Source organism: Heterodontus francisci, chromosome 9 (assembly GCF_036365525.1).
Source record: "Heterodontus francisci isolate sHetFra1 chromosome 9, sHetFra1.hap1, whole genome shotgun sequence".
Taxonomy (NCBI): Eukaryota; Metazoa; Chordata; class Chondrichthyes; order Heterodontiformes; family Heterodontidae; genus Heterodontus; species Heterodontus francisci.
The window spans coordinates 32,868,464-32,882,774 of record NC_090379.1 but is presented as its reverse complement, the minus strand read 5'-3'; the positions used below and the strand labels follow the sequence as shown (position 1 = coordinate 32,882,774).

The following is a 14,311-nucleotide window of genomic DNA, read 5'->3' as shown; positions in this document are numbered from 1 at the left end:
GGAATCATGCTTGTGATTACCTGAGTGACTGGACATCAAGAATAGCTACATTGGCCAGGGAGCAGAAAGAAGGTTCAGGTAATTGTGTAAAATACTAAATCAAATCTATATTTCAATGCATGATTCTTCTAGTACTGCACACTGGGCAAATGTTAAACAATTGGTAGGGAAGGCATGGTGACGACATTTAATATTTGCATAAATGGACACAGCAATTAGATTTCAAGGCTCACCACTAATTTGTTTTGTATAAAATGACACCCAATGAAGTTTTAATTTTTGCCTTGTTTACTTGTTTTATAAATAACAAGGTACATGTAGAAACATTTGCCAACATTTCTGGTACAGTAACTAGATATCCAAGTCATTAAACTGAATCATGAAGCTACTGTTAAAGAATTTTTTCTACCAGAAGCATTTATTTTTGATCTAATGTGTGTCAAATAGATTAGTCCACCTTTTAAGCACAATTGTCTGTTTCCTTCCTTGGTTGAGGGTTGCAAAGGCAAATAATATATATCCATTAATTCAATTATCATTACAAGGTCTGTTTGCTTTATAAATAGAATATTGTTTTTTGTACAAAACTATTTTCAGTGATTATATGCTGCTCCAAACTGAGCTATCTAAATGAGGATACAGAAAAGGTTTTCTTACAATATGGAATTTGCAACAATAATGGTCTCCATCTAAATGATATTTTAAAAGTGCAGTTATGCTGCAGACTTCAAACTAGTTTTACAAGGGCTAAATCAGACATTGAAACAGATCCAAGCTCACTCCTATTAGAACAGGCAACCTAGATCCTTGCTGCCACCTGTTCAAATGACATTATGGCAGTCCAGAAATTCATTGTACAACAATTTCATTAGCTTTTAAGTAATGGGTTTCCCACTGCTTGCCAAGGGATCATTTGGCAACAGAGCATCAACTGACAGCAATAGTGTGGTTAGCTAGTGTTACTATGGTAATAAAACCAAAGTGCTGGAAATACTCAACAGGTCTGGCAGCATCTGTGGTGAGAGAGAGAGTTAATGTTAAAGGGCGATGACCTTTCATCAGAACTGTTCTGAAAGGTCATCGACCTGAACAGTTCTGATGAAAGGTCATCGAACTAAAAGATTAACTCTATTTCTCTCTCCACTGATGCTACCAAACCTGTTGAGTATTTCCAGCACTTTGGTTTTATTTCAGATTTCCAGCATCAGCAGTATTTTGCTTTTATTTTGGTGGTTACTGTGGTGTTTCATCGTTACTAGAAATCTTTTCAGACCTAGTCCTCTGCTAAAATAGTGGGATTTGAACTGATAGCTTCATTGCAGGAAGATAGATAAAAAATATTGGCCTCAAGTGTTTGAAATGAATCTTTAAAAAAAAACACAGGCTCATCAGCCCTACTGCCTTTTCTTCATGGCACAGCCAAACGAACAGCAATCTTCTGTGCCTAACTTTATACAGGAAAACGGCCCACAGTGGAGTATTAATGTCTCCCAATGGTAGCACATGGGTAAATTGCAGTCTTAATGCCTTATTGTCCCAAAGCGCACTGAAAATCATTTAAAATAGTCACTGTCACCCCCATAGATTTAGCTAGTTTGGACATGATTTCCACCACAGATCTGTCCTTGTGCAATAAGCTAGTCTTAAATTTAAGATTTCACTATTTATTTTCCTCTGACTTAAAACAAAGTTGTAGAATTTCTTAACTTTTTATGGTTCATGTAAGAAATTAAACAAATGTCAGGTTTTCAGAAACTTATACACTTTAAAAAAAATATATCTTTAGGCCATAGAAAAAGTTGAGTGGCCTTTTAAATGTGTGAAGAGTCTTAAACTGGTGACCATCTTTAAGGAAGTCAGCCATTGCAGCACCTCAAACACACAATGAAGCAGTAAGACAGTTTCAGATGGTTTGTCAACATTGTTTCCTAGTCCTTTTTACAGGAGGTACATCTCCATCTCCTTTATTATCCGGTTCATCTTCACTGTCGTCTTCATCTTCACCTGATCGAAAGAAAAATATTAAATTTATAGCAAAGCATATTTTATAATTGCACAACGAGAGGTCTGGATGTAGGTAACAATAGACTAGTACAAAAGCAAAATATTGTGGATGCTGGATATAACAGAAAATGATGGAAATACTCGGCAGGCAGCCTCTGTAAAGAGAAAACAGTTAATGTTTCAGGCTGGTGACCTTTAATCAGAACTAGAAAATGTTTGAGATATAAAAGTTTTTAAACAACTGCAGAGCCAGTGAAAGGAGGGTGGGGAGAAAGAGGAAAGAACAAAAGGGGAAGATCTGATGGGGTGGAAAGCAGGAGCGATTAAATGACTAAAAAGGATGATGCTCCAAGCCAAAAGGGGGTGGTAAAGAGACAAGTAACGAAGCAAAAGATGGGTCTAGAGGAGATATAAATACCGTTTTTAAAACTAATCTCTTACTCTTCTGCTGAAAAGTTGTTGACCTGAAATATTAACTTTTTCTTGCCATGGATGCTACCTGGCCTGTTGAGTATTTCCAGCATTGTTTTTATTACAGATAAACTATATTTGATATCAGTGGTTACAGGTACAGTAGTCCAATGGCTATGGTAATAGATTAACAATTTAATACATCCTGAGTTATGAAACAAAATTAAATAAGTCTGGTCATTTCTGGGTCAGCACCAGAAAAAGTGACTTAAAATTGCAAGACTGTTGTAAAAACACAACTGGTTCACCACACCCTTCAGCAGGGGGAAGCTGCCACACCTACCCAATTTGGCCAAGATGGGACTATCTCCTGCTATGTGGTCAACTCAATGTCCTCAGAGCAATTAAGGGTGGGCAATAATTGCTATTTTGCCAGTGTCAGCCACATCCCAAGAACAATTAAAAAAATGGAAGCTGTACTATGTTCAACTGCACCCTGAATTAGGCAGTGGTTTGACACCTCTTGCAAGTTCTTTCATGGGATTGTGCGATAATCAAGAAAGCAAGGGGTTCCTCAAATGCTTTTAATAAATTACAGCACTCTGGTTAACACTGCTTAAAACAAAATGGTAGGCATAAGTATTTCTTTGCAAGCATATTGTGATAATCTGCTTAATACTGCAGAAGTTAAAAAGATTCTTATGGCTGTGATTTAAAGTTTCTACAAAGTCTCTTGAGGGCCCTATGAGTGAATGAACCATCCCATGTGGCACTCAGTTACATACACTAGGAGGGTCTGAGGTTCACATTCCTGGCTGTGCCACTGGCTAATCCTAGCTGGAGTGCTGGCAGTGAGGATGCAACTAGTCTTGGTGTCCCTAAGCTAAGAGGGAATGGCGGTATGAAGAGAGAATTAACTACATTTCTCACAGGATTTTTACCCAGTAATTCTTGCTAGAACATGTGCATGTGTATGTAGACTTAGACCTCAAAACAGGTACAAGAGTTGGCAAAGATGTGATGTTTCCATGGTAAAATTGGCTGCTCACACTCAGTCTAACATAGACATGTACACTAGCCAATTGGGCATGGTACCAGAAGACTGTCAGCAACTACATAAATCAATATAAAAGCATGATCCATTTCAAGAAAAAATTGTGGGGGATGTTTTCCAGATGTTTTGGCAATTTCTCTCCTCTCCCAAAGAGATTGATTCTACTGGAGTACAGTTGTACAAGCACCGGATCGGATGCCCTCAAGTACTTCATTCTTCACACAGGTACAAACCTAGATAGCAAGTCAGTTGGCAAGGTTTTCCAAACACACACACACACACACAACTTGCTGTGAGCATAAGTTACTGGATATCACCCATATTTTCCACTCCAATCAATATTTTCTCCCCCTGGCTCAGGGTCACTGAAGAGAATTGTAGCTCCTCTGCTGCCACCCTGGCTGAGATCAGCTAGCTTGGTACAGACTAGGAAACCAACTGGAAACCTGCTGGTCCTTTTGGTTCTTTTACTCACCATGTTCACCATCTGGATTGGGACACCAGTTTTCCATTCATTGGTTCACCTGGGCTGAGCTGGTGAGCTTGACAAATAAACTTAAAGTGATTGTTCATTAAACTAATTCACCAAGCATGCATTTGCCAAGTTTCAGATTGTCAGTCATACCCCAGTCTGTGAGGAGACGGAAAATTGGAGCGATAGGAGCCCCTTGGTTAGGGAAGCGAAAAAAAATTGGCCGGGTTTTTCCTTCCTGATCAACTGCACTCATCTGCAGAAGAGTATGGATGCAAGATGAGGGATATGATCAAGCTCAATTATGCTACCCCCAGCTCCCCAAAGAAAATAGCCTGCCAACTACCTAGTTTCACACATGAAGAATGACTATTTGGGTGAGCTAGCTAAGAATGACCAACTCCCATGGAGTTCCCAGGAAGATCACTAAATAAATGTAAACGAGGAAAGCCATTTGGATAGAATAGATCTTCATTCCAGGAAGGCCCTGCAAGGCAACCAATAGTATCCAAACTTATTTCAGGGCTCAACTGTGATTGGCCAGGCAGATCCATTCCCGCAGACAGAATCAAATGCTTCACCAACAGCAGCATTTTCTTTTTGTGTCTCAGTGAAACTAATTTCTCGTGGGAAGAAGCAGGAGACGATAGAGGACAAAATGGAGTAGGGAGGTGCTAGGAGCAACAGGTTGTTAAGGAGTAGGCATGGTGGCAGGGGCCATGTGGCTGCAAAAGCAGGCATCAGGGACTGGAGCTTCATCACCCACTTTGCATTGCTTTCCACTGCTGTTCTGTAACCCACCACTAATAGCTCCAAAGCAAGTTTGCAAACCCAGGTGACTCCCTAACCCTGAAAACTGCTTGTACAGATGATTCCCCTCATCACTACCCATACCTCAAATCGAGAGGAGAGGGAAAAAAAGGACAGAGTATGCCCATGCAACAAAATAAAGACAGACAGGCAAGGCAAAGAGATGGTAAGTCTTTTGATCTGTTGATGGGGTTAGACGAACTGGGGTGGGAAAAGACTCATGTGCAGCATAAACACTGGCATGGACCTATTGTTTGAAATGGCATGTTTCAGTGCTGTAAATGCTTTGTTATACTTTGTATGTTGCAACTTACCATTAGTAACATTCTCACTCACCTGCCTTATTTTTAAATTAAGTTGATCCATTGCTATCTCTTAACATATTAAAGATAGTCACCTCTAGCTCAACTCCCTTCTTCGCAAAAGTACAAAGCCTTCCTTTACCAAACCATCTTCAATTCTGGATCATGAGGTACATTATCTACTTACTGGCACTGCTGCTAAACCAAGGGGGGAAAATTCTATAAATCCCAACACTGTAGCATTATACACTAAACTGCACTTTGCATAAAGCTCAGCTTTAGTTAGTCAACAGCTTTATCCTGTATACGCATATTGTCAGTTATAACCAAGATCCCCAACATCATAAGCATCACTTGGCATTAAAAACATTTTCTTTGTCAATACGGCTAATGTCACAGACACATGTACGTTTTCCTTAGTGTAAAATTATGTTCACATCTGTTCAGTTGCTGTGCTCAGTAATTGTACATTAGTGCAGCTCCTCTCACAAAGCCCTGGGAAATAGGAACAAATCCAAAGTTAAAGCTAAGCCTTCCATTTTTGGGTGTGTGTCATGGGGGGGGGGGGGGGGGTGAGGTTAGGAGAATCATAAAAAGGTTGCTAACATTCATTTTAATTACTCAGAAATATCATGAAGATCATTCTACAAAGAATGGGAAAGGAAATATAAATATTTTTTTAAATGGCATAATTGTGCGCAAAGCAACCAGGAAATTCTGGATGTAAAGAAATCCTCAAATTTAAAGGCAGAACTTGCTGGAAATACTCATCATTATGTCAAGGGTTACACATTCAAAACAGATGCAAATGAAAAGATGTACTGATCCATTCAGACAATCTCTCACAGTTGTAGGCATCACAACATGCGCACTCCTCACCCACCCAGGAGCCATGTAATCTCCTGGGAAAGGCAAAACAGATTTAAAAATCACAGGCCAATTAGGGGGAAATAAACTGAAAACAAAAAAAAATTACCTTGACAAGTCTTGACAAGTGCTGGCTGACCAGCTGTATATTTCCAGTAATTTATGTGTTTTAATTTCAGATTTCCAGCATTTGCAATGGTTCCTTTTTATTACCGAAATTGTTCATTTCACAGTTAACAAGGGATAACAGTCAAGAATTTTGTTTTATATAATAGGATTTCCTTGAAAATGCAAAAGTTAATTCTATACCCTATCACAAGGAACAAAGATTTTAACTGATGAAACATTTTAAATTTTCAGCCATTACTATTTTACAGTGTTGGCAAAAGGCTGGCCTGTTCTCCAGCCCCCATTATTAAAATGTGCTAGCTTGGGAGTTATTAGATTAATGTTAAATGAATCATGCTTGTAGTCAGAACCTGACTAAACTAAACCAATCACTTCTGATATACTGTAGATATGCTGAGCAGAGACTAGTGGATTTAATCAGTGATTTTTAAAATAATGCTGAAATAGCAATTTCTACTTCACGCTGAAATATTGCCAAGAGTGCACTTGTCTAGGATACTGCTATCCCCAAAAGAGCATGACTGTGTGCTTACAAGTACTTTTTTGAGCAATGATCAAAAGGAAGGAAGTAGCATGTTAACAATTAAAATGACAGAGTACCAATATCCTGGGGGGGAGATTTGTTAGTGCTCTTCGGGGGGGTTTAAACTAAATCAGCAGGGGAATGGGAACCTAAATTGTAGTTCCAGTGTAAAGGCTGTTGAGAGTAGTGAGGTAGGGGATAAGATTACAGGGACGCAAGAGGGCACTGGCAAGCAAGAACTTGGTTTAAAGTGTGTCTACTTCAACGCCAGGAGCATCCGGAATAAGGTGGGTGAGCTTGCAGCATGGGTTGGTACCTGGGATCCTGATGTTGTGGCCATTTCAGAGACATGGGTCGAGCAGGGGCAGGAATGGATGTTGCAGGTTCCGGGATTTAGATGTTTCAGTAAGAACAGAGAAGAGGGTAAAAGAGGGGGGGGGTGTGGCATTGTTAATCAAGGAAAGTATTACAGCGGCAGAAAGGACGTTTGAGGACTCGTCTACTGAGGTAGTATGGGCCGAGGTTAGAAACAGGAGAGGAGAGGTCACCCTGTTGGGAGTTTTCTATAGACCTCCGAATAGTTCCAGAGATGTAGAGGAAAGGATAGCAAAGATGATTCTCGACAGGAGCGAGAGTAACAGGGTAGTGGTTATGGGGGACTTTAACTTTCCAAATATTGACTGGAAATACTATAGTTCGAGTACTTTAGATGGGTCTGTTTTTGTCCAGTGTGTGCAGGAGGGTTTTCTGACACAGTATGTGGACAGGCCAACCAGGGGCGATGCCACATTGGATTTGGTACTGGGTAATGAACCCGGCCAGGTGTTCGATTTAGATGTAGGTGAGCACTTTGGCGATAGTGATCACAATTCGGTTAGGTTTACCTTAGCGATGGGCAGGGACAGGTATATACCGCAGGGCAAATATTAAAGCTGGGGGAAAGGAAATTATGACGCGATTAGGCAAGATTTAGGATGTGTAGGATGGGGAAGGAAACTGCAGGGGATGGGCACAAACGAAATGTGGAGCTTATTCAAGGAGCAGCTAATGCGTGTCCTTGATAAGTATGTACCTGTCAGGCAGGGAGGAAGTTGTCGAGCGAGGGAGCCGTGGTTTACTCAAGAAGTTGAAGCGCTTGTCAAGAGGAAGAGGGCGGCTTATGTTAGGATGAGACGTGAAGGCTCAGTTAGGGCGCTTGAGAGTTACAAGCTAGCCAGGAAGGATCTAAAGGGAGGGCTAAGAAGAGCAAGGAGAGGACACGAGAAGTCATTGGCGGATAGGATCAAAGAAAACCCTAAGGCTTTCTATAGGTATATCAGGAATAAAAGAATGATAAGAGTTAGAACAGGGCCAATCAAGGATAGTAGTGGGAAGTTGTGTGCGGAATCAGAGGAGATAGGGGAAGCGTTAAATGAATATTTTTCGTCAGTATTTACAGTAGAGAAAGAAAATGTTGCCGAGGAGATTACTGAGATACAGCCTACTAGGCTAGATGGGATTGAGATTCACAAGGAGGAGGTGTTAGCAATTTTGGAAAGAGTGAAAATAGATAAGTCCCCTGGGCCAGATGGGATTTATCCTAGGATTCTCTGGGAAGCCAGGGAGGAGATTGCAGAGCCGTTGTTGTTGATCTTTATGTCGTCATTGTCGACAGGAGTAGTGCCGGAAGACTGGAGGATAGCAAATGTTGTCCCCTTGTTCAAGAAGGGGAGTAGAGACAGCCCTGGTAATTATAGACCTGTGAGCCTTACTTCGGTTGTGGGTAAAATGTTGGAAAAGGTTATAAGAGATAGGATTTATAAGCATCTTGAAAAGAATAAGTTCATTTGCGATAGTCAGCACGGTTTTGTGAAAGGTAGGTCGTGCCTCACAAACCTTATTGAGTTTTTCGAGAAGGTGACCAAACAGGTGGATGAGGGTAAAGCCGTGGATGTGGTGTATGTGGATTTCAGTAAGGCGTTTGATAAGGTTCCCCACGGTAGGCTATTGTAGAAAATACGGAAGTATGGGGTTGAAGGTGATTTAGAGCTTTGGATCAGAAATTGGCTAGCTGAAAGAAGACAGAGGGTGGTGGTTGATGGCAAATGTTCATCCTGGAGTTTAGTTACTAGTGGTGTACCGCAAGGTTCTGTTTTGGGGCCACTGCTGTTTGTCATTTTTATAAATGACCTGGATGAGGGTGTAGAAGGGTGGGTTAGTAAATTTGCAGATGACACGAAGGTCGGTGGAGTTGTGGATAGTGTCGAAGGGTGTTGTAGGGTACAGAGGGACATAGATAGGCTGCAGAGCTGGGCTGAGAGATGGCAAATGGAGTTTAATGCGGAGAAGTGTGAGGTGATTCACTTTGGAAGGAGTAACAGCAATGCAGAGTACTGGGCTAATGGGAAGATTCTTGGTAGTGTAGATGAGCAGAGAGATCTTGGTGTCCAGGTACATAAATCCCTGAAAGTTGTTACCCAGGTTAATAGGGCTGTTAAGAAGGCATATGGTGTGTTAGCTTTTATTAGTAGGGGGATCGAGTTTCGGAGCCACGAGGTCATGATGCAGCTGTACAAAACTCTGGTGAGGCCGCACCTTGAGTATTGCGTGCAGTTCTGGTCACCGCATTATAGGAAGGATGTGGAAGCTTTGGAAAGGGTGCAGAGGAGATTTACTAGGATGTTGCCTGGTATGGAAGGAAGGTCTTACGAGGAAAGGCTGAGGGACTTGGGGTTGTTTTCGTTAGAGAGAAGGAGGAGGAGAGGTGACTTAATAGAGACATACAAGATAATCAGAGGGTTAGATAGGGTGGATAGTGAGAGTCTTTTTCCTCGGATGATGATGGCAAACACGAGGGGACATAGCTTTAAGTTGAGGGGTGAAAGATATAGGACAGATGTCAGAGGTAGTTTCTTTACGCAGAGAGTAGTAAGGGCGTGGAATACCCTGCCTGCAGCAGTAGTAGATTCGCCAACTTTAAGGGCATTTAAGTGGACATTGGATAGACACATGGATGAAAATGGAATAGTGTAGGTCAGATGGTCGGCGCAACATCGAGGGCCGAAGGGCCTGTACTGCGCTGTAATGTTGTAATGACAGAGTGTTGCATCTGGAATTTTTTTTCAATGCACTGTTTCATAAAATACAAAGCAAGACTTGTAAGTTGCATTAAAAAGCGACAAATGATTTCCAGCTATTCATTTAGTTAAAAATGCCAGGAATAAGCTTTATTCTTCGAAATACTTAATTTTATTCCAGTGACAAAGTCACAATAATTATTGAACTTGAACATTGATCTTAAGATATGTAGAGGGGCAGCAGCAGATATGAAATGTACTATAAGACGAAGCAAGCAGAAAGTAGCTGGTTCCCCATGGGGAGAGATGTGAGATGGGGCAAGGGGATGGAATCGCTCCAGGCTGTTCTTTTATGTCTTGAAACAGTTGCAAAGCACCATTGACAGAATTCTGGGAACATGGGTTTGGAATACCTCAAAAGAAAAAAAGTGAACACATGAAGACCAATACAGAAAATGTAACTAAGTAGGAATCCAAACCTAAATGTACAACAGACTGACTACAGAATATTTATAATGGGGGGGGGGGAGGGAGGGGGTAGCTTCCCACAATGCCAATAGCCACACCACTTTCATTAAAAACACACTCTCTTCTGCTCTTCACCACACACTTTGCTTCTTTCTTTTCCCTTCCTTTTTGGTATCTTTTGGTCCATTCCCCGCACAGTTTCTGTCCCTCTCCACGTCATTCCTATCCCAGGCATGAGAAGGGTTTAAAAAATATGGCACTTTGTCCATTGATCCTCAATTCTGAATTGCTATCTACAATAGACTATGAAGACCATTGCTTTGAACTTGTATAAGATAGATATATAGTTGAAGGGAGGCAGGGCGCAAAAGGGAAAGGCAGATGTGCCCAAAGAAGCGAAGGGGAGGGCATACATGGGGAACAGGAAAGAGGAACAGGAGGTACTACAGGGTGTTTACCTTGACTTAGAGTCAGAATGTTACAGGTCCAAACCCAATTCCAGAGTTTTAAGCACCTACTCTAGGCTGACACTTCAGTGTAGTGCTAAAATATGTTGCACTGTCAGGAGGTAATGTTTTTGAATAAGACATTAAACTGATGGATGGAAAAGATCATATTTAAAAGGACATGGTGAGCTATCCTGGAATCCTGGACAACGTCTATCACTCAACAAACACTCAAAATGAATTATCTGGCCATTTATCTCATTCAGTTTGCTGTACAAAAATTGACTCCTGTATTTGCCTACATTACAAGGGTGACTCAGAAAGTACTGCACTGCCAGTGGAGCTCTTTGGAGCACCAGGAGGTTGTGAAAGGTGCTATACAAATGCAAGTTATTTCCTAGGTAGGGAGGGCAGAATACAGGGGTGGCGGGAAGGGAATGCGAGCAATGAAGTGCAGAAAGGATGAAGTAGATGGGTGTAAAAGCTGTTTTGTGGGACAGGACATGTGCAAAGACACCCACCCTTCACATTCCATTCCAGATCCTGCAGTTCTAATGAGAATAATCCCTCTCTCAAACCACAATGGAAATAAAGCCCAACAGCCATCAGAAAAATATGTCCTGCAGACCATGGCAGGGTTAAAAAAAAAAAGAGCAGAAACACCAAGAGTTAAGTATTATAACCTTACACTCTGACTTCGTGTGGGACAGGAGATCTACCGGGTTACACCATTAACCAGCACTCTCCTGGTAATATTTCACAAGTCCAGGGGAAGCTGTACTGATTCTGAGACTTACCAGCACTGCTAGAGGCCGGGCTCTCAGCGCAGACCCGCTGCTGCTGCTGCTGCTTCTCCTGCAGGACGAGCTCGCTGAGCGGGCCGCTCAGTTGCTGCTGCAGCCGCCGGACGCCGCCGAGGATGCCCTGGATACTGAGCTGAGAGCGGACGGCGAAGTGTCGGCGCTCGCCGCCTCGGTCACTCAGCTCCCCGCACAGTTCACACTCAGACTCCGCCATCACAACAACCTCCGTCCGCACCTTTGACCTAAAGTCAAACACAGGCAGCTTATGATGAACGTAACAATAAAAACCAGGCCAAAAGTTAGCGGCGGCAAGCCAAGCTATGCAACACGCATTTTGTTTAATTAAAATACTGCAACAGAGGAAAAAAGAGAGAGGGGGGGGGGGGGGGGTTTGCAGCTTTAAATAGCCCCCAACCCGGAAGTCTTTGTAACATTTCGAGATGGCGGCAAATGAAGGGACTCAGAAGCGGCCGCTGGAGGAGGATCCCATCGTCTCTTTAGCTGATGTTTTGGAAGAGAATGAGAAATTGGAGAACGAAGCCTGCGCGGTTTTGGGCGGCAGCGACTCCGATAGATGTTCTTACTCGGACGTGAGTTTGGGGAATGAGTTCTTTGTGTGTTTGGCTCCTTGGAATTGCGTAGATTTCAACCAAAGCCAGCGCAGAGATAAAACTGGGCTCGGTCGGAGATCCCGATTAGGGAAAGGAGTCGTCAACGGGCATTCGCAGCACAAAATAAAGATAACGTTTTTTGTGGGTCGTTTGATCCCAGCCACCCCCCACCCCCCCACCCCAGTAAAAAAAAAGTTAACCCAGAATAAGACCGGAGTCATTCGATTCCACTGATCAGTTTCAGACTGGCTGAACAGATTTTAATGCGAATCAGTACATTCAATGTCACCAGAAACAAAGGCGTGTTTATTATTTTTTTAATGGCTCTTGGATTGAGGATAAAATGTTTATCGTTGATCAGGATTGGTCCCTATAGATAAACGAGGAGGCAGCTGGTTCAATAGCAGCCGCGTTAATTACATGTCAATATCAGTCCCCCTTCCCGGGTACACGAGCCTTCTGGCGCCATTTTCATATAATATATTCTGGCTTCTGTGATTGGCCAAAGCAGAGCCGTTTGGTTACTTTTTGGAATGTTGATAATTGTCTCCAGAGCGCGGCCTCCGACATCAGGCGACCCAGGGATATGGGGGTGCCTATACATTCTGTGGGGTCCCTACTCTGTGTGGCCCAGGGATGGGGTGGGGGGGTCACTGTGCACTCTGCAAGCCACGGATTGAGGGTCACTGCTCAGTGCTGCTATATAGTTTGCCAGTTTTGTGGGCCCCTGTATCGTATGCATTCGAATCCCTGAACACATTGCAGCTGGAGACGTTTGTGCTGTAGGGGCCCCAGCAATTAATTCATCTGTGGATGCAGACACTGTACAATGACCCTAGTATACTGCTTCAGCTGCCAGTTGAGGAGTACAACAGCAACAACTTGTATTTATATAGCCCCTTTAACATAATAAAACATCTTCAGCCACCTCACAGGAATGCTATAAAGCAAAATTACACAACTTGCCACATAAGGCAATACTAAACAGATGGTGAAAAGCTTGGTCCGAGGTAGGTTTTAAGGTCTTAGAAGAAAGAGAGGTTTAGGGAAGGAATTCAGAGCTTGGGGCCTAGGCAGCTGAAGGCATGGCTGCCAATGGTGGAGCAATTAAAATTGGGGACGCTCATGAGACCAGAATTAGATGAGGGTTGTGGGCCCGGAGGAGATCAGAGATAGGGAAGAGTGAGGCCATGGAGAGATTTGAAAACAAGGATGCGAATTTTAAAATCAAGGTGTTACTTGACTGGGAGCCAATGTAGGTCGGCTAGGGGAATGGGACTTGGTGCAAGTAAGGGCACGGGCAGCAGAGGTTTGCATGACCTCAAATTTACAGAGGGTAGAATATGGGAGGTCAGCCAGAAGTAGTCACATTTCTGTAATTATTGAGTTAATAGTAGATACCTCTGTTGGCGTACAACAGTGTTTTCTGCAGTTGTGGAAAAAAAAACACTTAGATTTGTCTGTGCCTTATTTTCCTTTAAGTAGTTAGCACATTTTTCAAGTTAGGATCAGGTCCTCAGGAATGTTACTATTTGCAGGAGTGTGTCAATATTTGTAGGGAGTCTCTTGCTTTGGAGCATTTTGAAAATCACCAACCTATATGGATTCTGGTGCAGATAACCCAGTACACCTTGTACAGCCCAGGCAACTCCTGGATTCGATCCCTGGGCTGTGTTCAGTTCGATGATTTATCAGCACCTTGTCCAAAATCAGCTTGACACAGACCAGCAATCAAACATAAATCTCCTGGTCCGCATTACTCTGTATACATCAGCAGATTGATAGGTAGTGCAACAATATCGCATTCTCAAGTTCAATCCCATGCTTGACTAAGTTTTGCACTTTGCTTCCTCTAAAGTTTATTTAACCTCATGATTAGCCTCTTGTGGATTTGTTCTGCCAATTGCTGCATTAATTGTCTATCTTCACTATTTAGTGCATGGTGTCACTACTGCACTTTGTAATCTTTTTCATTCTGACTTTGCTGTCTTCCTTGTAGGGCTATGTGAAGAGACAGGCGTTGTACGCTTGCAATACCTGTACACCGAAGGGAGGACAGCCTGCTGGCATCTGTCTAGCTTGTAGCTACAAGTGTCATGAAGGCCATGAGCTGTTTGAATTGTATACTAAAAGGTACAGTGTTACCCTCCATAATCCTCCTAACTGAGAGCTAAGGCACTAAGACAGAGAAGGTAAACCCAGAACATGCACTAAGGCAGTGGTGCAAGAGGGCACAGCCTCGGGCTTGTGAAGGGCAAGCTTTGGACAAGTAGCAAGATGTATTTCTTTGAAAAGAGGGCACTGAACAACTTAGGTTGGTTGAGACCAGGATACTGGGCTCATTGCTCGCAGTGT

At 42.6% G+C, this 14,311-nt stretch overlaps 2 protein-coding genes across 2 annotated transcripts in view; one reads left to right on the top strand and one right to left on the bottom strand.

The window, feature by feature from the left end:
- Positions 1-267: 267 nt before the first annotated feature.
- On the bottom strand, positions 268-11,721 carry si:dkeyp-55f12.3 (uncharacterized protein LOC568418 homolog). Its single transcript, XM_068038754.1, has 2 exons — positions 11,340-11,721; positions 268-2,004 (listed from the first exon to the last, which is right to left on the bottom strand). The coding sequence occupies exons 1-2, from the start codon at positions 11,557-11,559 to the stop codon at positions 1,916-1,918; spliced, it is 309 nt and encodes a 102-aa protein (XP_067894855.1). The 5' UTR covers positions 11,560-11,721; the 3' UTR covers positions 268-1,915.
- ubr7 (ubiquitin protein ligase E3 component n-recognin 7) overlaps positions 11,285-14,311 on the top strand; it is a 38,174-nt gene continuing 35,147 nt past the window's right edge. Inside the window, exons 1-2 of the mRNA XM_068038751.1 lie at positions 11,285-11,935; positions 13,956-14,089. Coding sequence (XP_067894852.1) covers positions 11,786-11,935; positions 13,956-14,089 — 284 coding nt within the window. The 5' untranslated portion in view covers positions 11,285-11,785. The remainder of the gene's footprint in view (positions 11,936-13,955; positions 14,090-14,311) is intronic.